The sequence below is a fragment of the Aythya fuligula genome, chromosome 4, assembly GCF_009819795.1.
Source record: "Aythya fuligula isolate bAytFul2 chromosome 4, bAytFul2.pri, whole genome shotgun sequence".
NCBI lineage: Eukaryota > Metazoa > Chordata > Aves > Anseriformes > Anatidae > Aythya > Aythya fuligula.
Window position 1 is genome coordinate 122,587 of NC_045562.1, and position 25,187 is coordinate 147,773.

General features: G+C 38.4%; 1 protein-coding gene across 6 annotated transcripts in view; it reads right to left on the reverse strand.

Moving 5' to 3' along the window:
- Window positions 1-25,187, reverse strand: part of WDFY3 (WD repeat and FYVE domain containing 3) — a 187,212-nt gene that overhangs the window by 82,429 nt on the left and 79,596 nt on the right. For 5 of the 6 annotated variants that reach the window (XM_032186506.1, XM_032186508.1, XM_032186505.1 and 2 more), the window contains exons 9-14: window positions 22,203-22,369; window positions 18,921-19,388; window positions 17,369-17,467; window positions 10,748-10,941; window positions 8,127-8,584; window positions 6,388-6,471 (exon numbers count right to left, since the gene is read on the reverse strand). In XM_032186506.1, coding sequence (XP_032042397.1) covers window positions 6,388-6,471; window positions 8,127-8,584; window positions 10,748-10,941; window positions 17,369-17,467; window positions 18,921-19,388; window positions 22,203-22,369 — 1,470 coding nt within the window. The remainder of the gene's footprint in view (window positions 1-6,387; window positions 6,472-8,126; window positions 8,585-10,747; window positions 10,942-17,368; window positions 17,468-18,920; window positions 19,389-22,202; window positions 22,370-25,187) is intronic. The other variant, XM_032186509.1, reaches the window with a different exon arrangement.

Below are 25,187 nucleotides of genomic sequence, written 5' to 3' on the forward strand. Positions count from 1 at the left end.
AAGAACCAATTAAGGAAACAGCAGTATTTTGACCAAAATACAGGTCTGATGAAAATTCAGGCTTTAAATTTATGTGTAAACAATAAGATTCCTTTTTCAGAGAAGGAGCCAAGTTATGCTCCCTATAATCCTAATATTGTACCTGTGACAGCAGTAGTCACTCCAGGAAAGGAGACATGGACTGTAATTAACACTGTCCCTAAAGAAGGATCGTACTCTAGGCTCTGGCAAGAATTAGAACAAGGTAGAAGATATATTGAGAATTTTGCCTTCCCTGATACTAACAGTACTAACACTAACTATGTATCCTCTTAGATGAACTACCCCCCCCTCCTTACCAGCAGAGAGGTTAGGACTTTTAAGAAGGAGAGGAAGTCTTTATTTGAGGACCCCAACAGCCTAGCTGAACAATTAGACCAGTTCCTACGACCTGACATATTATACTCTTGGGGGAGGGAATTATGTCTGTAAGTATGTTGTTTACAGGGAAAGAAATGGGAATGATCAGGAGGAGAGCTGCTATACAAGAATGGGAAAGAGCTCATCCTCCAGGACCAGGGGTAATACCGGCACGGCAGAAATACCCACTTGCCAATCCTGGCTGGAATAATAATAGTGTGCAACACAGAAATTATATAAGAGACTTGGGGTCAGAATGAGAAAGTGCTAGGGGATGAGTCCGTATATTCACCTCTGACTGGAAAGACCCTGAAATGGGGGCGGAAGCAACAACATAGGTGGACAATTTTACCTCAGGGGTTTACAGGGCCACCTATCTATTTGGGTAAGTTCTAAAAAAGATTTTGGAGCAATTACAACCTCCCAAGGAGATATTAATGTTACAAATATGTGGATCATTTTCTATTGTCAGGACAGGAGAAAACAGTTGTAAAGGAAGCTACTAACAAGCTATTCAACTTTCTGGGAAAGCAGGGCTTGGGAGTATTGAAAAATAAATTACAATATGGAGAAAGAGAAGTCAGGTATTTAAGGCATCTAATGTCTGAAGGAAAACGAAGAATAAATCCAGAGAGGATTCAGGGAATTGTTGAAAATTAAGAAAGAACTAAAAAGTTTTAAAAGAAAGATTTTTTAAGGAATCAGGAGTCATGAAGTCTGAAGGAAAATGGATACTCCCTGATGGGAGAGAAATGCTGAATAAAGTGATAATGAGGCAAATATTAACTGTTTTACATCAGAAGAGTCATTGGGAGATGCAAGCAATGTGTGATGTTGTGCTAAGAAAGTATGTCTGTGTAGGCATATACACTGTAGTGAAGCACATATGCAGAGGATGTACCATACGTCAAAAGGTAAATAAAAAAAGTCTTCTGTAACCCATCCAGAAGGGGACGGGAGCCAGGGCTTTGACCTTTCCAAAGTATACAGGTAAACTTTACTGAGTTACTTGTTTGTCCTAATTGACCGTGTGACTGGATGGGTGTAAGCTTTACTGCAAGGGTTAAAGCAGGCCTTAGAGATTGAGTGGGATTTTCACAGCCCCTGGCACCCCTCTTCTTCTGGGAAGGTGGAGCGAATGAACCAGACATTAAAGAAGCAAATAACTAAATTAGTGTTAGAAACCCAACTTCCTTGGGTAAAATGCTTACTCCTACAGGCTCAAACAGCATCAAGAAAGGATATAGGAATTTCACCACATGAGATGCTGTTCAGATTGCCCTATTTGGGCAGAAGGGATGAGATACCACAATTCAAAACAAGAGAGTTTTCTTAAGAACTGTATTCTGGGGTTGTCCTCTTCTTTGTCATCTCTCAGAACCTGTGGGTTGTTGGCTCAAACCCCACCTTTGGGATTCCCCATTCACCACCATCACCCAGGAAACCGGGTCCTGATTCGGACCTGGAACTAGTCAACTCTGGCCTGAATGGGAAGGACAATTACTAACCACTGAAACAGCCGTAAGAACTGTGGAAAAAGGTTGGACTCACTATACTCGAGTGAAGGCATCCATCGACGCTAGTACCTGGGAAGCTGTTCCTACAAAAGACTTGTTGGAAGTTGAAATTGAAGAGAAAAATCTCATAGTGGACTCTGAGCAGGATAAGAGCTTACAATTGTAAACTAACCTTTTATTTTCACAGGTAACTAACGACTGTGACTTGTGATTGAGAGAAAGGACAGACCTATAGCGAATTGCAGTGCTCCCAAGGGGGGGTTGTTACAGTAGTAGTGTACATCTTATTCTTTGTATAGATAATTATTTGGAAATATGTTTGTATATTTATTTGTATATGTATATTTGGAAATATCTTTGTATAGATAATTATTTGGAAACCTAAGGTTTGAAAATCTTTACAGGGAAAAATCGATTACTAATTTTGTTTTTAGTGATTCTAGGCCTCAGAGAAGGCCTCGGTCAATTGGCAACTTGGAAAAGGCATGACCAGATAATAGCAAAAACGGGATGCCCCATCAAAATATGGGTGACTGTGACAGAGGGTTATATACCACAAGCCGTCACGTTTGATGCTTGTGAGGTGTTAGCTTGTGGAGATTTAAATGCCCAACGACAATTGAGCAGAGAGAACAAATAACTGGGAGAGACCCAACAGCCAGATTGAGAATAGATGTACGGAAACAATCCTCTATTGCCATCAGAGAAAGGGAGAAACTCAAGGAGAAAACAGGAGGCCCTCTGAAATGTGGCAGTTCAAACATTTGAGATTCAAACAGGGTATGGGGATGTGAATGCCTGGATAGAATGGGTCAAATATACCGTCCAGAGTCTCAACTGTAGCTACTGCTATGCTTGTGCCTCGGGATGACTGATTGCCCAGATAGTGCCCTTCCCATGGGGGTGGACCAAAGACTCCCAAGGGATGCGATGTATGACTGCATTGTACCAAGAAAAGACTGCCTGGGGAAATGAGGCCTGTAAGTCTCTCTTTACTGTTTCTTGCATGATAACAATATCATGGTTCCCCCTGTATCCTCCACAGCTATAGGTAACCGTACAGCTTGCCTCTCACGGCAGGGTGTGAGTGCTACCTGGCATCTGGGAGAATTTGCCTTGTGCTACCAAGGACTTGATGGGAAACTGCTCAAGACTTGAGATCCCCAGGGGAGATCTCTGGTGGTACGGTGGAGGGAAGATCTTATGGTCCACCCTACCATCTGATTGGGAAGGCACTTGTGCACTTGTTCAATTAGCTATACCCTTCACCCTGGCATTTGAAAGAGAAACATCACAAATACCCAGAAGAAGTAAAAGAGGCTTAGGAATATCATTTGATGATAGAGTATACATAGATTCTATTGGGGTACCTAGAGGAGTTCCAGATGAACATAAAACCAGAAATCAAATTTCTGCAGTGTTTGAGTCACTGTTTTGGTGGGTAACAATCAATAAAAATGTGGATTGGATTAATTATATCTATTATAATCAGCAGAGATTCATCAAATATACCAGGGATGCAATGAGACAAATTGCTGAACAACTAGATGCCACCAGCAAAATGGCTTGGGAAAACAGGATATCATTAGATATGATGCTCGCGGAGGAAGGAGGTGTGTGTGTGATACTGAGCAACCATTGTTGCACCTTTACACCCAACAATACTGTCCCAGATGGCTCAGTAACTAGAGCATTGCAAGGGCTTACCACCCTTGCCAGTGAATTGGCAGAAAAAGTAGGCATATTTACATACTTGATTGTAGTTGTTGTAGGAGTTTTGACAGCCATTGGTTGCTGTATTATCCCCTGTGTAAGAGGACTAGTACAGTGGTTAACTGAAACCGCACTATTGAAACAAATGACCATGGAGCTACCACCTTACTCAGATAAGGTGATAATGAGGAGATGGAAAGCAAAGAAAGCAAAGAAGAAGAAATCTACCAAATTACACCTTAGAAAAAGGTTTTGCAAAAATCAACAGTTTATAAAAAAAAAAGAAAAGGGAGGAAATGTGGGAATAGAAATGTTGTTTTTGCAGAGTTACATTGTTTAGAAGGAAGGAATGTGGTACTGAGATATGCTTACAGTGATAAGAAAGCTTAGCAGGCGACCTTGTAAAATGCAGACAATCAGACTCCTTAGGACAATTAGGTGAAAATCATGGTGTCAAGTCAAGTCAGATAAGTGAAGAAACATTACCACTTCAAGCAGTAAAAATGTCAAAAGAAATTTGAAATTTAACAAGCTGGCAACTGAAGGCCATGCATTGTTTGTGAAGCATCAGATAGATTGTGAACCTGGATTACCCACTCAATGGGGAAACAGGGGAGGGTCCTGCCATCAAAAGGTATATAAACTGTGTTTTGGAACTAGTAGATGCGCTCTCTCCTGCTTGTGGGGCGCCCGCCACTGCAATCGCAAATAAATTACTACTCCACTGAGATCCTTGCCTGAGCCTAAGTTATTGGCTACGGACTGTTTCTCACAATTTATAGCAACAGGTTTAAGAAAAAAAAATTATCTGTACAAATCAATTTTCCCAAGTATTTCTACAAACTCTCTTCCACTAATGTTTCAAATGAACTTTGTGCTTGAAATACCAGGTAGGTAGAAGTAGTCGTGGTTTTCTCTTTGAAACTTAAATGTGATTGTTGTATATGGAGTGGTAATTCGTGTCAAGAAAATGGTTGATATTAATAAAGAAGGGGGAGATTTGGGAGTGTGGCCATGGGGGTTGGAAAGCATCGAAGGCTTTTGCTGTTATACCCCCTGGTGACCTGGACGTGCCTTTTGACCCAGGCCTATTGGCCTTGAAAAGGAGATGAATACGCTCTTCTTCGATCCGGGAAGAATGGGATACATAAGGCCTGAAGGCCGAGTTGCTTGACAACTTAAAGCAAGTCATATCTCTCAAAAGGAATGGAAAATGGAGACTGTTAAGTCATGAAACTTAAAGGATTGTTTGTTGCCTTTTCTGATTGTATAGGCACACTCAGGGTTAGTATGTAAAGCCATGTTCTGTATATTTAGAATGTTTGATGTTCATGTGTGCATGTTGGTGGAACGTAGACTCCCTGTGCAGCAAGTGCTGTTTACTTGCCTTTTATACCTTTTAGAAATATTTGTTTTATAAATATTACAAAATTCAGATTGAGTTGAGACTTCATTTATAACATGATTAAGTAGTGACAAGTTGTTCTGCTCTTCTATTACTCACAGTAAGCACCTTAACCCTTTTCACCTTCTTAATGCTGAGATGGAAATAAGGGCCATTTTTTTTCATGCATCCTAGCAGCGGTACTTGAGCAAAAATCTTCCGACCCACATCTGAACAAGAAAACTGTTGCTGCTTTACAACATCACCTTGAGAGCCTCAACACAAAATTTACAGGATACAATTCAAAAACCTGCTTGTGTTTAGCAAAGTTCTTCAGTCTAATGAAACCCCACTCCAAGATGCTCTGTAAGAACAAACTTCCATCTACTTTTAAGCATAAATTTTACTTGTACACGTCCTAACCATCACTATCACATCAACCTCATTAAATACACTTGGAAATTATAATACAGCAGTACAGGGAGATCCAAATTAAACTCCAAGTCGATACTCCCTATGATTCACAAACAAGCAGATGGTCAAACTGCCTGCCCTTCAACACTGCATACAATGACCTGGAAAGGGGATACCCATCACAACCAGACAATTTGTTTTTCTGTGAGCAATATAGCCAAAAGGTATAACCTAAAAGCAAACATTAATTGTATGTTTTGCACAGCATTTTAAAATTCACTAACTTCCCTATGTAGTTTTCCATGTAAGAAGTACTTTCATAAAAACAGGGAAAACAGTTCAAAAGCATTTCCCTAGGCAGAGAAAAGAACTCAAAATTCTGCCAAACTGTTGATCAAATGTTATCTACCAATACGTCAGCACCAACTGCAAAAAATTCATTTACCCATGCTTATACATTACTCGTATCACCCCGCTAAGGAGGGAAAGGAAGCAGTAGACAAGGTAAAAAGCCCATCTGACTGTTATGAATGAACACCCTAACAAGCCATCAACCTTCTGACTGAAAGTACCTCTTCCTGAAAAAAATTAGTTAGGGGAAAAGAAATCCTGCTCTATTACTTGATAGACTAGCCTTGTCTGAACTTTTTCAAGCTGCTCCTGATAATGTAATTTATATCTCCCTTAGACCACTTCTTATGCAGACCTTGTTCATTTTCAAACAGGAACTTAGCTCCAAGTGATTCAGGTGTATGGAGATATTTGGATATTTGGATATCACGTATTGGCATCACTACCTACAATTTACTATGAAACATACCTTTATGTTTATTTTACCCAGGAAATATAAAAGCAAAAACATACACCTCATAAATAATAGCCACTTAGAGAAAAATGAGAATGAAGAAACAACAGTGAGAAAACAGAACTGAGATCAACTGATCTTAAAAGGTTCAGTACCTTTTCCTGGACAAAGCTGGCGTACCCCAGGGAGAGGGGAGAGAAGTCTCATTTGTCAGGCAAGGAGGGATCTGTTCTGCACGACTACAGACAAAACACACAGGGGTAGGACAGAAAGGTTAGAGAAGAAACCAGAGGCCAAAAGCTTGTTAGTTTTCCACAGCCATCACCAATGAAGTCTTTTCTAGGATCTGTTCTTCAGAAACAACACAGACGACAGAGGACGCTACTGAGCAACATGCACCAGGTGAACACGCGGACCTGTAAAAGCATATCCTTGCTGTGTGGCATGACCCTGCAGCACTTGGTCAGTATTCGCAGAGTTTATCAACATGATCACGCTTACAGAACAGAACACTTTTACATCAGACAGCAGAAATGAAGGAAAGTAAAGCCTGAGCGAGTATGATCAATGTGGTTACGAGGTAAAAGCAACATGAACTTTACAAGAACTGAGCATCAGAAAATTGAAGAAGGGAAAAAGCAGTCACTGAAGATGACAGCAAAAGTAAAAAAGGAAATTAATGATGTAGCTTATGCCCGAGCACTATGGGATTTACTTACCCCATTGAATCCTCATACTCTACTGTTAGCCAGTATTACAATTTACTAAAGCATGTGCAATGCATTCTTAATACACATTTTTCTCCCTCAATCTGAATGTTTTAATGATCTTTCGAAATGAGAATAAGAAATTCATTTCTTTACTTGGTTGGTGATTTCTTTGTTTTGTTTTTGTCACTGTTGTTTTGTCTTTTTTAAACTACAGATGATAATTTGATACTTTGGAAGCAAATTTTGCATAAACAAAACCATTATTTTGGTATGTTACTAGTCACCTACTTGAAGAAAGCCTGACCAACCTGCAGATTTATTAGGATTTCACCATACACATTCACACCTGCCACGCTTGGAAAATCAGATCCTTGGTTTGATTCTAAATTCAATGGCACATCTTTGAGAAAATAGAGTTATGTTCATTAATTAGCTGGGGTGCAGAACCTACATATAAAGCCTATGTCTATATTTTACTTCTTAGTACCTTGTATTTTAAGTAAGAATTACCTTCAGACAAGTAAATCTTAAACACATACTTCAATATGCTTTGTTGTCATTTTTGAATCAACCTAAAAGACATGCATTACTTTTCATTCCTCATGTCAGGTGTCATTAAATTCTACCTGCTTAAATCTAGGACTGTCTCATTTTTAAAACAATCTACGACTTGTCTCATTTTTAAAACAATTTCAGGCTAGGTAGAGCTTTGTAGAACATGCCTATCCATCTAAAACAAAGTAAATTCATCATATTATCCAGTGACTTAGTTTCCAGTCTCATATATTAAAGCAAACAATAAGTTAAGGTGTCACGTTCGACAACCAATTTTTCATTTGGCTTAATAAATGCATAAAGTTCCAGTCGTTTTATATGACAAAGCAACCAAGTAGTCTGCGTATCAACCAACGGGCTGCTTGAAGTCAGCAAATATAATCACAAACTGACATCTGTATTTTAATTGCTACCATAACAAAAACATTCAACATCAGAGGGAATATTGCATACCCTTGAGAACACCAGCAAGCTAAGTCAATATTTGGTCAGATGCAGACACCTTATTCCTCTCACTGGAGTAAAGGAACAAAGAAATAGATTAACATGGGTATATAAAAGCTTGCAATGAAGACATTTGAAGGAAACTACTTAGGGGAATACCAAGGAAAAAACAGCAAAGGTCATACCTGTCAAAAGAATCTGTTGCTACCTTGTAGAGGTAAATAAAAAGTTTGCTGCAGTGTCTTAACATAGGTGAGACAGAATCCAGGGGTATTAGGTCATCCTCCAATAGTCTTTGAAATAGTTGTGTATTTGAAGGAAAGACATTCAATGGGCTTATTTTTCTTGAGTCTGAGAAGCAGCCAAGCAAGCGAACAGCATCTGCCAGTTTTTCATACTGGATCTCTGTTTTGAAGAAATGAGAGTTGGCTGGCTCGTAGCGCATTGCTGCAGTCAATGTGCAGAACACAGTGTGGAGCAGTTCAAACACTTGATTCTGGTTTACTTTCTCCCAGCCATTCTTTGGTGGTGAGCACAAAGATTTTTCCATAGCAACTAGCAGAGACGTGACATACACAAATCCACCAACTTTTCTAAAAACAGTTCTTGTGCGGTGGCTCTCTCTTAGCACAGAGAGTAGGGCCTACATACAAAAAAAAAAAAAAAAACATCAAAACAAAGAAGAAAAAAAACCCTGCAGCATTACTAATAGCTTGAAAAAAACACAGGAATATTTTCTGTTGAGATACAAGCAAAATTATTAGTATTTGTCAGAATTTGGTAATGTATCAAGTCTCCAGAGATCTTTGTAAAAGTCCATGTAATCAAGAGGTTACAAAACAAAAAGACAAAGATTGGAGGAAGAAGCAAAGCATTATCCCTAATTTAGAAATTAGATAGTAAGGACGTAAATGATCCAGCCAACAAAAAAGGCTTGACTACATCTATAATGGACCCAAAATCACCAAATAATTCTCTGCCTTACCACTAAGAGACTACAGCTGTTAGAGAGGCATCTGCTCTGCCACCATACTTCACAAACAATTTGAAACAAGAGCGGGCAAACTACTGCCTGTAGCTACAAGAAATCAAACCACTTAAAACCTTGGAGAACACTAACATAGGCTGTAAAAATATATGAAGTATAAGCACTTGGCTAGGTACTACAGGCACTCAAACACAACACAACAGCAAAGATTTAGCAAAAAAAAAAAAAAAAAAAGCACAAAAATTCTTAGATTTAGCCTCTCTCTACAATGAAACCCATAAATCTTTGAACTGAATGAAACATAGCTTTAAAAGAGCAGTCAATCAAAAATAGCCTGAAATGGAAACAAATATGTAGAAAATGTTACTGGCTGAATGAACACAAGGCCACAGTATGCGTGATTGTAGAATAATAATAATAAAGGTATCACAGGATAATATAAATACCTCTGTGAAACCAGGGTGAATGGGGGCAGGTACAAATCTCACCCAACCAAAACAAGCCAGTTGTCATGGGAAGTTTGACCCACATGTGAATAATGAATACCAAAAAAATCCTTTCTATAAAGGATCACAGACAGTAGAAAGCCATCTCTGGTACAACAAACTAGGCTAGAAAAAAATAAGTCTTCCACGGCCCAGTGTTTATTTCTTCAGAGTCATGCTGTTTTGAGGAGTAATGAAACAGACTGTTTTTCACTCCTTTGAGGGCATTATCTAATTTTCCCTGCCAAACCTGGATAATAGTTAGGGACATATCACTGCACATTTTTGGGCTGTCAGTTCCATCACCAAAGCTTCTGAACACAGGACAGACGGCAGGCAAAAACAACAACAGGTCAGACAAAGAGTCAGGAACCTTGACATACTACCTTAAATCCAATGGGAACTGCAGTAATTTTTCTCTGCCCTTAAGTATCATGAATGAGACACACTTAAAAATTAGTGAAGACACTGATATACAAAAAATGTAAAATGACTCATTTTATTACCTTTCCTTTTTCTCTTGCAGAATAATATAAGGCTGCTCCTCAGCTAGAGCAACACTGCAGCTCCTTATAACAGAGACGAACCTAAATGTGTGAGTTCTTTCCAGTAAAATTCATTTACCTATTACTACTTGCCATAGTTTTTCTACCCTCACACAATATCATCATGTTAATTTTAAAAATAGCATTAGCTATTTTGAGAAGAAATTGTGGGTCTACATTAGCAACCAAAAAAAAACGTGTAAGAAAGAACAGTCTTCTCTTCCTCCACTCCCAGTCTTCCTTTCCAACGTTTCCACTGTTTTGCTTAAAAGTGTTTTGCTAGTTTTGTTTTTGTTCTCCCCCCCACCCCCATGAATTATCAGTTACCATGATTAACATTTATATTGATTCATACCACATTACATTAGTTCTAAATGTTTAATAACAAAGCAAGTCTGCCTCAAGAAAACACAAGCTAGTGCTGAAAAAACACTTGTGTATTACATGCTTACTTTTTTCCCCATGTATTCTCAATGTATTTAACTGAATAATACCCTGCCAGAGAAGATCATCATAGTCGGAGAACCTCATTTCCTAAGGCTGATTACAAGTGATTAGCACTAAAATCACAAATTCATTCACTAGCTTTAATATCTGTGATTCTGAAAACTGCAATGGACGGATAGAAACCAAAAAATGCATCAAATGTACTCATTTTAACACCATAACTTCAGTAGTTCAACATCATCCATCCAAATCCCCTTCTCAGTGTATTCTTTTTAAAAACAAGTATTAAAAAAGGGAATGAGTGGCTTTGGAGTAAACGTCCTAAGCAATACTTCATTTACCCTCAAGATGTCCGTTTTCAGCTGCAGTTCCATAGGTGGAGCAGAGTGCATCAGTCCCAACAAAGTGCCCATATCATCATCTCCACTAGGTGATAACACCAACTGCTGAATGATCATCAGTGCGTGCTGTCGACACTGGGGATACTTCACAATGTTGTGCACACATCTCGCACCACCAAACTCCCTGAAAATACCTATGCAGATTGGGGGTGGGGATGGGAGTGGTGTAAGGATAGGAGCATAAGCAACAACAACAACAAAAAATACAGTCAGTAACAAATAACAACAAAGAACATGAAAAGCATTTAGTTTTACTTCTTAAATTGATTGACAGGGTTTTAGTCATACAGATTTTTAACAACTTTTACTGCTGTTTGCCTCTCTCAGGCTAAACAAAACAGAACTGCAATGATACTCTTCTTGCAGTGTTTTTCACTAAGGCTGCTGAAAACAAGGGTACAGTTACAGAATCACAGAATTTCTAGGTTGGAAGAGACCTCCAAGATCATCTAGTCCAACCAATGACCTAACACTAACAAGGCCTCCACTAAACCATATCACTAAGTTGTACATCTAAACATCTTTTAAAGACCTCCAGGGATGGTGACTCCACCACTTCCCTGGGCAGCCCATTCCAATGCCTAACAACCCTTTCACTAAAGAAGTTCTTCCTAACATCCAACCTAAAACTCCCCAGTGCAACTTTAGCCCATTCCCCCTCGTCCTGTCACCAGGCACATTGGAGAACAGACCAACCCCCACCTCGCTACAGCCTCCTTTAAGGTACCTGTAGAGAGCAATAAGGTCACCCCTGAGCCTCCTTTTTTTTCCCCAGGCCGAACAAGCCCAGCTCCCTCAGCCCCTCCTCGTAAGACTTGTTCTCCAGACCCCTCACCAGCTTTGTTGCTCTTCTCTGGATTCTTTCGAGCACCTCCATGTCCTTCTTGTAGCGAGGGGCCCAAAACTGAACACAGTACTCGACTTGCATCCTCACCAGAGCCGAGTAAAGTGGGAAAGGCACTTCCCCACCCCTGCTGGCCACACTGCTTATGCAAGCCAGGATGCTGTTGGCCTTCCCGGCCACCTGAGCACACTGTGGGCTCATACTCAGCCGACTATCGACCATCACTCCCAGGTCCTTCTCCGCCAGGCAGCTTTCCAACCACTCATTTCCCAGCCTGTAGCTCTGCTTGGGGTTGTTGCACCCCAGATGCAGGACCTGGCACTTGGTCTTGTCGAACTTCATACAGTTGGCCTCAGCCCAAAACATGGAGGGGGTTCAGCACCCAACCAAACCCCAAGCCCACCATGGTGCCCACCCATCCCTGTTCTAATAACCTCCTCACCGTTCCTATCACTTCAACAAACATTATTCTTTTTGTGCTAGAGTTTGAAGACTCACAGACAGAAAGAACATAAAAATGCAACAAAATCTGTATCTTTAAGGAAGACTGTTGGCTATTTTGCTTAAGGATCGTGTTTGTATTACATTGTGTTCATTGCCCAAATATAACTGGGCTTCTGAAAAAGAGCAGCCAAGCTTCAAGCACTGACTGAGCACCAATTCACTTTATCCATGAGGATTGCAGGACAGTGCAGAAGTTTTCTTCTGCCACGATCCATCTCAAGAGTGATAGAGCTTAAACAAATCATTATTCTCAAGTTTACTGGATATGCAGAAGAACACGTGCAATATTAATTGAAAATCCATTCTGAAAACATAATAAACAAGAAATGGAAATTTTTACAGAACATATAACAGGTATTTAGCACAGCATTAATAGCAAGAGTAGTGGCCTGTGCAATTACTTAAGGTAAGAACAGAGTAAGCTAATGGAACGATGCTACATTATGGCATCAAAAGAGATCATTTTCTTCATAACCGTAAATTACAAAGGCAGTTTAAATTACAAAAATTATTAATGAACTAGTCAAGACATTCACTCTAATTTATATATACCAATTTGCATGATTCATTTTCAAGTTTTTGCCTCTTGCTTTCTCTTATGTTCTTTGGATGAGATACAGACTTGGACATGGCAGAAGTAGAGACCTCAAACCCCGAGGCAGTGAAGTTGGTGGCACCTCTCCATAGGGCAACTGCAGCATCTCCTGCTGGAGTTATCTTCTGAAGAGACCCCAGGAGTTGGACTTGATGACCCCTAGAGGTCCCTTCCAACCCAGGACTATCTATGATTCACAAATAGCGAGGTAACATTTTGTAATTCCCCCGCTCTCAGTATAGATTTCTGACCACCCTGTGAATCTGTCTGGGTCTGGGGACACCTAAATTCCTCATTTGAATTTCTCTCATTAGTTACTGAATATTCAAGAAACCTTAAGAGACACAAGAGTTTAAAGCCAGAAACTAAGCTTTGAGGCTTTGAGTATGGGATGAAACAGCACAAGGCTCAATAAAGCCTGTTTGTGTGACTGTGTGTGCTGACCTAAAACCTCTGCCAACCTCTGGATACGTTACCACTGTGCTCATGTCCCCATCATACTGCACTAACAACAAACACAACTTTTCTGAGTAATGGTTTCTTACCTCTTTCTCCTGTACAGCTCTATCATACTCCTGAACTTGGAGCCCCTGATCAAAATGTGGCTTTTGAACTCTGTGGTACTTAGAAACAACATCTGTAGTGCCATACCACACCTCTGATGTGTTTCATGCACTTTCTTTCACTTCTCTTGGAGTTGAACTCAGTACTGAGAAGTAGCAAAGAGGAACTGATGTTTGCTTCCAACTTCCCTGGTGAGGTCAGGATGGCTGCTTAACAGCAAAGAGAGACCTGCCACTTATGAATTACAAGGCAGTTTCGGTCCTTCAAAGATGTTATCACATATTTACACCACTTCCTCTCATTCATCTTTAGAAATTAAACTATCCTCTTTTTTTTTTTTTTGTTTTAAACTCTCCTTATGTAGAAGCTCCCATACGTAACCTTCCCTTTGCATCACTCCTTTCTGATTGTTTTCCGATTCTGCCTTTTCTGTCATGGGAAAATCAAGGCTGAGCAATAAATGCAGAAGTGTATAATGGATTCACATGATTCACCTGTCATCTATGCTAATTTCTCTCTGGAAGCTTATTATTTCAGCCTAATTAGCCCATTTCTTCAATCACCATTGAAAAGAGTTATAAACTAAAACAACAGTATTGTGTTTTTTTTTCCTCCCCCTTGACAGGATAACTAGTTCAGTGGGTAAAAGGAAAGCAGCCTATGCAATGTATCTCAGCTTTAGGAATGCTTCTAGTAGTGTTATCCACAGCATTCTTACAAACAACCCAACAAAATAGCCTAAATGCAACCATGACAGACTAATAACTAATTGAAACATCAGCTCAGAGTTATGCCTGCTTCTCTGCTATGCCTTTCTGATTTGACAAAGGACAAACCACTGGGGGTTATCTTGAGTGTTGTGAAAAATGCCTTTGCTGACATATTAAAGAGCATACTTATCAAGTGTGTGGACAAAGCCAAGCTTGCAGACGTAAATGTTTGGTGGACAGAATGCCAAAGCCATCTCTAAAAGTGACCTCAAACAACAAGCTTGGCAGAACTTGAAAACAAGTGCAGCAGTGAAATGGCTTAGACATGGTTTCAGAGGATTGCAAACATATTACAAGACAATTAAGTCTAAATATTGCACAGGAAGAAAAATGCAAATTAATACCACAGGATATTAAGAAGGGTGCATATTGCACCTGAGACATAGCAAGAGAATATAAATCATCCAACCTACATGTGACCATTTTAAATATATTAATGATCTGCTGCTGCCCTCCAAGAGCATCAACAATAGGATAGATGACAAAGATTTCAGCTTAACTCAAAACAGAGAATGCATTGTCTGTGAGGAAGAACATCGACAAGTGATAAATCACTAGGACCATTGAGGTAGGAACACTGTATAAAAACCTTCTGGGTAGGTTTTTCAATAGCTACTCCGAAGATCTGCTCAGAATGACCTACACGCAGATGGTCAGCCTCTGCACAGAGCTAGACTATATGAATTCATGCCTTTCCAAAAGCAATATTGCTAATTTTGTTACACTTGGATAACTCATTCAAAATATACCCAGACAGGATTTTCACTCCTCCAGAGTACACTAACATGCAGTTAATTGTTCTACTCTGAATCTCAACCACTAACCATATCGGACATGTTGTCACTCAGTTCCTGGACTGCAGCAGACAGAGGAAATGTTTTTCACTTGCTTGCACTGATAACAGTCACTCTCATCCTACCCTAGCAAGATTTCAACTCCTCTGAAGGATTTGAATAATGAGACAGAATTAAGGTATGCAAGCATTTTTACCCATAAAACAAAGAACTATTATCTGCTGGAATTGCATTAGTCAAAAGCTAGAAGAAAGAGCTTTTCATTGCACATGTACTCTCCCATAAAACAGGAAAATTATAAATAAAGATGGGAGGAGAAAAACTGAAAACCTTTTTTTTTCTCCTGTAGGTCACAAATAACAGCTGCTATATTCTGATACGAACTCTAGATTAGCTTGCCAGAGATATAAACAAATCATGGATGGTTTCCTCAGTAAAGTCATTGTACGTTTTAGCATGTTATTTTGTACAGAAGCACATTTTAACTTTTAACTTGATTTCTTGTTTCATTGCTGAAGAAAGACCATAGGATTCAGATTAACACAAATACCTTTTCACACTTCCCTAAAAAAGGAGAGGAAGAGATGAAGCCAATTCTCCCTTGCTTTTTCTTAAAACACAAGACTCTTCCCTAGCACTTCCTTCTTAATCTGGAGCAAAGCCCTCAACTGGTCTATTAGAGCTGCAGAATCCTTCAGCAACCTTAGACTTAATAGCAAGAGACTCATTTTCTTGATGGTTCTTTAAAGTCCCTTACATCAAATCTGGTCTGTGGATTACAGGTACAGATCGATACCTTCACATAAGCTCTGAGGCACTTGAGAACATCTCCCTGCTCAAACACTCCCTTGAATTAAGAAAGAGCAAACCATCAACTCAATGGGATTTATTTATTTATTTATTTTTTAGCAAGCCACTATGCTTTCAATGACCATCTTGTTGGATTTAATAAACAAAGCATAGCAGACACAATGCGCATAACTTGCCAAAGGCAGGAAGCCAAAATCTGTCAGAAGGCTCATGGTAGCACAGAATCTCTTAAAATGTGAAAGACACCAACTAAGGCTTAAAGATGGACCCAATGGTTGGACCGACTCCCTACTGATTGCCTATTACTTTTTAATTTGTATTCCATTTTAAAGCAATACCTTATTGTAAATATTACTTTACCTTGAGAAATATTAGTTCACCCATCAGTTCTCTATTATGACCAACTGGACTGCTTTCCCAGCTGTGGTTATTCAGAAAAATCACTCAAGTATAAATTAACTCACCTGTATGAGGAAGAACATTGTGGGAGAAAAGCTTACAAATAAGAGCAAAACCTCATTTGTTACAGAAGTTTGTTCAGCAAACTAGTCCTACTTGTCTAGCAGCTATTGAACACTGAGCCTATATTTAGAGAAAATATTTTTCCCAAGCAAAAGCAGTAAGAAAAAAATTAAAAGCTTTCTGCTATTAGACCAGGAGCTATCGTTAAACAGCAAGTTGTCAGCTGAGATGGACAGCTTTCACAATTTTGTTCTTAAACACTTGTCATGGATTCTCATCTCTCCTACTTGAATGAAAGCAAACAAAACCAAGGGGTAGGAAGCAGACTAAACCAAGGGGTAGGAAGCAGCAGCCAGAACTGAGAAAAAGAAGAAATAAACTGATGAAAGAAGGATGTCTCATGGCCTCCAAAGCCACCTCCTGTGGCTCCTCAGGGTGGTGTCCCTTCCCTACCCCTTCTCCTTTTCTTCTTCCTCTAATACAATAGAGTAAAAGGTTTTAAGAACACCTATTACTTATATATATATATATATGTATATATATATATATATATATAAAACTTTTTTTTTTTTTTTTTTAAGTTCTAAGAGATAGCTTGTACTAATATGAGATAGACACATTGTCTGTGTCAATGTTACCATGCGTTGGATAATGAAATAAGGCATAAACTAATATAAATCTACCTCGTTTAGAGAAGGACGCTTGCAAGTGAGCCCTATTTTTATATATATATATATATATATATATATATATATATACACTGTTTTTTTTATATGAAATGTATACTTCTAAAAAAGGAAAAGCCATCTTCCATTAACAATGGCACACATTTTTAATCTGATTTCAGTCCACATGACATTGTCAACAGCAAATTACATGCCTAATTAAGAGCTTAAATTTTTCAAAATACTGTGTTAAAAATACAAGCTACCACAAATTATTATAGTATTGTTTGGGGAAAAATGGGGGGAGGTGTGGTTCAAGTAAAGAACTCCCAAGAATCTTAATTTAAAACAACCAACCAACCATCTGAAACTCCTTTATTTTATGCATTCCAGCTTATTCTACTGATTCTCTTATAGAAAGAACTTTGCAAGAAAAAAAGAATATTTCAGTGTGACTAACTGCCTGAAGATAGAAAATGAAGACTCTCTTGCCTGTACGCAAAGTTCTCAGTAACATTTTTATACATGACTTGCCAGTAGCATCTCCACTTACCTGCATTAGTGTTTGATCCTTGTAATAGTATCATCAGGGTCTCCATAACCAACAAAGCCAGCTGCTTTTGGTCCTCAAATGAACAGTTTCTTGAATCCCCTAAAAATAATTTCATAAGCCAAAGACAGTAAAAATCACTCTTTTCTAAGATGTTGCTTCATTTTTTTCCACAAATGCTTTCATTTTCTTTGTTTCCCCAAAGAAAACACAGACTAACCAAATTTCAAAACAAGTAATGTTTAGTCTACACATGCATCCAAGGGAAAGCTTAATTACAGATTGTTTGAAAATGCCCTTTATAAAAAAAATATAATTTTAACAAAAGCTTTTGAGCAGTGTGAGCTGAGTTGCTGACACTGCAGCTATATGTGTAGTTTCATATCCCCAACTGTTGTTGCTTCAAGCTACAATCAGTGAAGACTAAAAGTATCTGTCTTGTTCTGTACTGAGTACCTGCAAAGAGAAATTCTACACAACAACACAGAACTACGTCTGCATAATTACTTCAAATGTGCTTACGATTTGACAGGTATAACAGATGAACCAAGTTGGCACACAGTATTTTAAACACATTGTAACAGTCCAGAAAATAAATAAATAAATAAATAAAATACTAATAACTACCAAGCAACAACACAAGGGCAATGTCCACCCCAGGTAGCACCTTAACCAGATGACATCTTGGTCCATTTATTGAGAAGCACTTGAGCAACTGTGTGTTTTCCAACATAGTTGCTGGCAGCACAGTTTTCTACCTCTAATTAACAGCTACAAATCAACAGCAAAGCTTCAAACAATAAACCCAGGTGAAACAGCCAACAACTACAATTAAGAAAAATGTCACTGACACACATTAACTCTATTCCTTTTTGAGTAAAGGATAGAAAAAAAGCATACCTACACACATATGGCTTGCACTTGGCAGTGCTTGCTTTGCAGACTAAACAACTACGTGGCTTATCTCAGATGTCAAATCCTGGACTTGAGAACGCCAGATTTTTTTGTTGGTGGTGGTTGGTTTTGGTGCCTTTTTTTGTAATGCTCTTACAAAAATGTAGACCCAAAGTATAAAAAGAAGTTGCTTTTTTTATATATATATTTTTTATTTTTTATTTTTAACTTGGAAACAAGTTCCTAATAAGAGCACAGATACATGCTTGATAGCACTTTTAGGTGCATTTCTGAAATGCCTAATCACATTTTTTTGAGAAAGACAACTTGGTGCACAGGAGTGAAGCAGGTAGTCTATGTATTGCTCCTTCATTTTTTCTTTTGATGTAAAAATAACTTAAATATTAGGAAAAATACATTAAAAAATCATTTAAGAAGGGAATTATAAACTTCAAATGATTTTGCATTTGCACAACCTCAAGCTTCTTGCAGGACATAAAGAAAGAGGGAATCCCAGTGTGTTTTCAGGATGGCACAGCAGTCCAAAGTAGAACTCTGCTCTTATGATACACATTCAAACTTTATTGCTTTTTTCTCTTAATCACTAGCTTCCACCATCCCCAAGAGACATGCAGTAGTAAATTGGAAGAGCACACTCTACCTTGATCGTTCAGAGCCTGAGTGGGATCTTTCAGAAGCGCTGCATATTTATGAAGAAGATTTACCATCACCTCCAAAAGTCCCACCTCCCTGAAGACATCTTTAAAGATGTAGTCATGACGGGTGAATTTCAGGAGTGTCTTCATGGCTACGATGCTACAGTGATGAGAAGTGCTGGATTTTAAAAGGATGCTCACACTGATCAGTTCTTTACAGGGTATGTAGTTCAAGCTGAAGACAACAAATTCCAGCATCTCGAAGTATTTGGTCTGTACTTCTGGAAGCTTAGAAATTTTCTCTGCAAACTGAGACAATGTGTGCTGTGATTCCAAAATGAAGTAATTGGCATTGTCAGCCATATAAATATTCATGATGGCATCGAGAATAATTTGTGCTAGATAGCTAGTTTTTGCTTTCAAAAACGCATTCTGAAGGACGGAAAATGCTTGGATATTCCTCACACTGTGACCTGAATTAGGAAACAAAGTGAGATGGGAAGAAGAAAGGAAAATGAAAGTTCTGAATTGTTATAAACAATGAGCACAGTCACTAATAATGATCCATGCGCTCTAATAAGCGTGATTAAGAATGTTATCTTTTAAAAATTAAAACAGACTCTTTAAAAAAGCATTTGCATAAGCAATTATATTGCAAATCCTATGATCTACTATTCTTTCTGATATGACATCTTCATCTCTGAAACTGTTTACGCATGCAGCTAAATGAATGATCAATTCTTTCAAATGGATGAGAAAGTTGACCTATTTTTAGTATGTGCAACAGGATACAGTCATAGAGAAAAATTAAAGCCTGCACATCATCTACATGGTTCGTAAGAAAAACACATTACAGCAATAGTCAAGCATTCTGTATTTCATAATACGGAAGGCCACTATGCCCTTCACAAGTATTAGGTAGGCTACGTTTCGAAGAACACGCATCTGATGACCCTCATTAAGCAGAGCAATAAGCAACAACACAGTCTTATCAGCTGGGTTCAAAGCTAAACAGCATGCACAGCCTCTGAGCAATCCTGTTTCTTCCGCTCATTGGATGTCTTGTATGAGAAAAAGGAGGGGAGCTCCTTACAAAGAAACTTCACAGGGTTTTGCAAGGCCAGCAGAGGCCTTCCTTCAAGAGAGAGCATGCTCTTGCTCAGTTCTGGATTAGAAATTTTTATGTGAATAATCATACTGGAATCAGGTGACGGTGTAAGGGTGGCTGTGGCAATCAGGCCTGGGAATAAAAAAAACAAACTTTGGCAAGGTCAAGTACTGTTAACAATTCAGAAATTAAAACAAATGGGAGAAGTTGTAAAGCACAAAGCAGCCATATTATTAAAATATAAAGACCTCACATCTTTAAAAGTGGATCAAACTTCTCCTAAGTATCCTTAAGACCAATAAAATCTCATTCACGTAGCCCAAGAAGGCATCACTTATGAATGTTCCCTGGATTCCCCTATTTTTTCAGTGAGCAGAGCATATATTCCACTAGAAAGATGCTGCAAAGGTAACTTTTCCAACTTTTGCAAGAACAATACAACTCATAGTAAACCAATCCCATTATACAAGAAACACCTCATGACAAACACCCTTTAAAAAGTTATAAAAAAAACTTCTAACAATTAAACCTCATTTTCAATCAAGCTAAAATCAAACAATTAGCATAAATCAAAAACCTTTCGTAAAAGAAGAATCCCAATTTGTTGCACATGTTCTGTGGAATACTGCCTTATTCCTTTTTTATAAATTAAGTTGTTCAATTTAAAAGAAAACTCAATTATTCCAGTGTCTAGCTTCACTGCTTTCCCTGGTGTATTCCTCCAGAAAGCAACAAGAAACTTCCTTGAAGAACTACATGCAAAAATTTCACTTACTGGGAAAATACTAATGTTAAATTGCAGATCGCATTCATTTGTTTCTAAAAGCAGGCTTTTTACATGCTTTCTTAGTAATGAAACGTGTCGGAAAGTAGATATAGTGCTCAACAAATATGACAGGAACAGAGGCAGTGACCGATACAACTAGGTATGTTCTAATTAAGTATAAACAGTTCTTTCAGGCAATCAAGCAGGTTAATGAATTATCTTTGAATGTTACAAGGACCCCTGAAGAAACCAAATCTTCACCACCTCTACAGCGTTCAAAACCTAAAAAAATTTAAATAAAATCAATTAAGAAAACGTGTTAATATGTTCTCCAAAGAAAAACAACTTGTCAATAGAATGAAAAAGCAAGTAAAAGGAACTGATCGATGTCAGGACAAATGCCAGCAAATGAAATAAAAAGATTTTATTTTGAAAATCAAGAGATGGTGGTTATCTCATGCTACAGTATCAGAAATCTGATTAGCTTAGGAAAAAATCATTAAGTTAGAACATGGACAAATTCAACTCTATAACTATTATCTTCTTCCTCTGTTTAGCACAAGGAGAAAACAGTTCCCGTAAACAATGAACTTTCTCAATACCAGAGAAAGGAAGTGATTGTCCAAGTAACTGTGATATGTGAAAGAAACAGTGAAAACAAATCCATTAAATATAAATCTATAAAGCTAACTCTGTCATAAAAACTTCACAAGTGCCTCCAGTGTTATTAAAACCCCAAAGAAGCCCAAGCAGCAAGCTCACTCCACACAGTCACCTGCTCAATTCCAAAGTACTTATTTACCTACAAAATCAAATGGAATTTTAAGTGTCTAGAATCTTAGGTTGGTTTTTATAAAAACCTTTTCCTCTTCAGACTTAGTCAACCTTATCTCCTCATCAGAATTCACTGTGGTTGCAAGTACACCACAGATTATACCACTGTATATTCACTGCTGCTCAAAAAACATATTACAACTCATAAGATACACTTGCATGAGCTGATAAGAGCTCACAGAAGGCCCATCTGTGTGAAGGAAAATGAAAACAAAAACAAAAGAAGCACCACCAAAGCAGTGCATCAGCCTTCCACATCTGTTTAAGATCAGCCTAAAACACCATAAATCAATTCACTGCATCTTTCCACACTGATACTCTTTTTAAAATGTCCACACAGAAGCTATGAGCTCTGCAAACATCTCAGTAGAGATGTTTGACTTGCCCTACAGTCCTCAAAGTTAAAGTTTGTTCGCATGCTTCTGTGAGTACCAACTCCAAAGAAGAAGGACATATAGGACAAGCATATTTGATATGCAACCTTAGTAAAAGAACCTATACTCAACTATGAATGGTTTGTGTGGTATACAGTTTCTCTTATAATTAAAAAATACATGGAGGGAGAGAATGAACACTCACCTTTGCCCACAGGCTGTGGCACTGCAAATCCAGGTAGTAGGAAAGGTACTCCAGTGGTAACACCAGCTGGCTTCAACTCATTAACACCATATGTTGTTAAGGAAGTAATCAAATTAACTAAGTCCTTCAAAGCATCCTTAGATTCAGCCTCTTTTGCCTGTTCTAACCTAAAGAAAACAAGTAGCTTATGTTAGCAAAAGTCACTTGAATGACTTTAATCACACATCTCTTCCATTTTTCTTTATTAACTTCGAGAACATGCTTTTATTGCCCTGTACTGGCAATATTTTACATGTTCTCCATTAACATTTCCTACTATTAAGTCAATCCTTAGTAGGACTTAGTACTTATTTCCTGTAGACATTAACTTCATAAATCTTGCTGTGAACCCCAAAATCTGCTAAAAAGAAGCACAGATATTAAAAATTACCTTTACATTCCTCTTACAAACACAAAGCTTATAGGAAAATACGTAGATAGTCTGCCATTAAATAAATCTGCACTTAACCTCCTAGACTACATGTGCCACTTTCACAGTTCATATTTTGTGTTAACAAAGTGGTATCTGAATAGAAACATAAAGCCTAGAAGAGCACAACAAAATATCTTCTTCAGAAATACAGACCCCCCTCTCTGAATGCAAGAGGATAGGAACTGTAACGTCTGATCCTTGTCAGCATTCACTGCTAGCAAGTCAGTCACAACAGACCCTAAAAGAGGCTAGTAAAACAAACTATCCTCCTTTTCTTGGCAAGCCAACATGTGCTCCACCCCAACCCAGAGAAACCCAGATTATTCTCTTCCATCCACATCAACTGTTCACATGTCCCTGGGCTGGGGAGGGCAGCAAGTGGCAGCTGGGGCCAGTGACAGGAATGGTGCAGACTGTTCTCCACCAACACATCAGCCTGCACAGCACAGCTGGGAACCAGCTGAACAGAATGCCCAATTTTATACAACACATTAAAACACATCTAATTGCATACTAGCTCTTAGTCTCTACAGATCTCAGGAGACAGCCAGAGACCACAATCTCCTATTTGCTCACGCAATGCAAGATGTGTTTTTCTTCCTTGATCAATGACAGTGAGAGCCTTTCGAAGCATTCTGCATCCTGTGCCTTTTCCCCACAGTGAGACGTATGGTTGAACCTTACAGAAGCATGTGGCTCATCTATTTCCATTCCATGAATCCTCTGTACACCCTGCACTTTCACATCATTGAGTTCAAAACATATGCTCTCTTCTTTGTTCTTCACAGGTCTCCAGCAGATTCTTATTAAGTCACCATCTTCACAAGTTAGTCCATGTTACCAGCTCCCAAGCCTTTCTTCATTGTGGCTGGACTCGCAGCATCTTGCAAACGTACTGCATACCTGAAGAAGTCTCTGTCATTAGTTCTGAGCCACAACACATCCAGGGAGAATGCAGCACTATTGATGATCACTGAACAATGCCCAGGCTTCTCTGAGATGATTGCTTTTTTTGAAACAAAACTATAGTGAATTTCATGTTCGAATCACAACTTAAACAGCATGTGTGTTTTGAACTGTCTTCCATCTCCTCTACAATATACAGATTGCTAGCAAATACAACACGAATTGCTGTGCCTTGTTCATCTTCTCCCAAGTGTTCCCGTGAGGTTCTTAGCAATCAGCTCTCAAACAAGTGAGGATAAGGTATTTCTGTGATTTAACACTGTAATGATGTCAAATGACGAACTGATGTGCTGTGTGATTGTGCTCTCCTTTTTCAGAGACGCACACCCCTACTCTTCTCATACCACTGTCAGGGAATTCCCATTCTTTGGCTGAAAGGGTAAGCAAGCTCACAAGAAAGTCTGCTTAAAACACGTGATGTACAGAGGATCACTGCTGTACTTGACAATGAAATCGCTAATGATAGCATGTTCCCCAAATTCTACCTAACCTCTTGCTGTCAGTTTCTGGAAGACAACCAATTTTATGATGTGTACTGGTGTGTTTCAAGTAATATAATTCATACTCAAAATAACCATTTATACTAGAAGAAAAATAATATAGCATGTATTGTAGCAATTTTGGCACAGAAGGTAATTTATGAATCATTTTAACTGTTATTAAGAATTTCACATGCCATGTCTATGTCTGGCAACCGTAAAAAAAACAAACAAACAAAAAAAAAACATAACATCTCAAAGAACATTAAGTTCTAATACTTGGGTACCAAAAGCTAGCAACCTAGCATCCAAAATGAATGGCCAGAAAACCGGTCAGCAATGGAAGCTCATCTCAGTTATGGCTATTACAGCACTACATCTCATCATCTTTGACCCCAGTACATGATAAGATGCACACTCATCTTTCACTTCAAAGCTGGCATCTGTGTCCTGCATTTGAAAAACACACATGCGTATATCAACAGCAATGCATGCATCTTCAGAACTTCAGAAAAAAATCAGGACATATCTTAGATTTTGCACAAGTAACACAGCAAACATACTCATTTTCTCACTGTGAAAGAATAAGCGACATGTCCTTCATGAAAAAAAATAAAATCATGAGTTGTACTTCAACATTTACTTTTGGCAGGCATCACTATATTCTGTCATGTATTAGCAGGTTAGCAGTCCCTTCCATAAAAAGAACTCAAATTAAAAAAATGTGTATCCACACTGATACCCTAGTAACATGGGAGTTCTCTCCAGCACTCCGTGATGGACAAAATGGTCTCTTCTGCTTATGTACAAAATGATCTCTTCAACACCAAGTAGCATGGACGAACGTTTACGATTTTTCAGTACTTTCAATTTGTTTAAACAAAAAGGAAACAAAACCAAACCCATCAGCTGCAGTGAAAAAATATTTTTGTGAATTCTTAAAAAAAGTAGCACCAGTTGCTTTAAACACCTGCTTTCCTACAACATACAAAAAGATTGAGTAGTAAACAGTACCAATGAATAAGAAGCTAAACAATGTAATTTCATAAGAGGAGGGAAGCACATCAT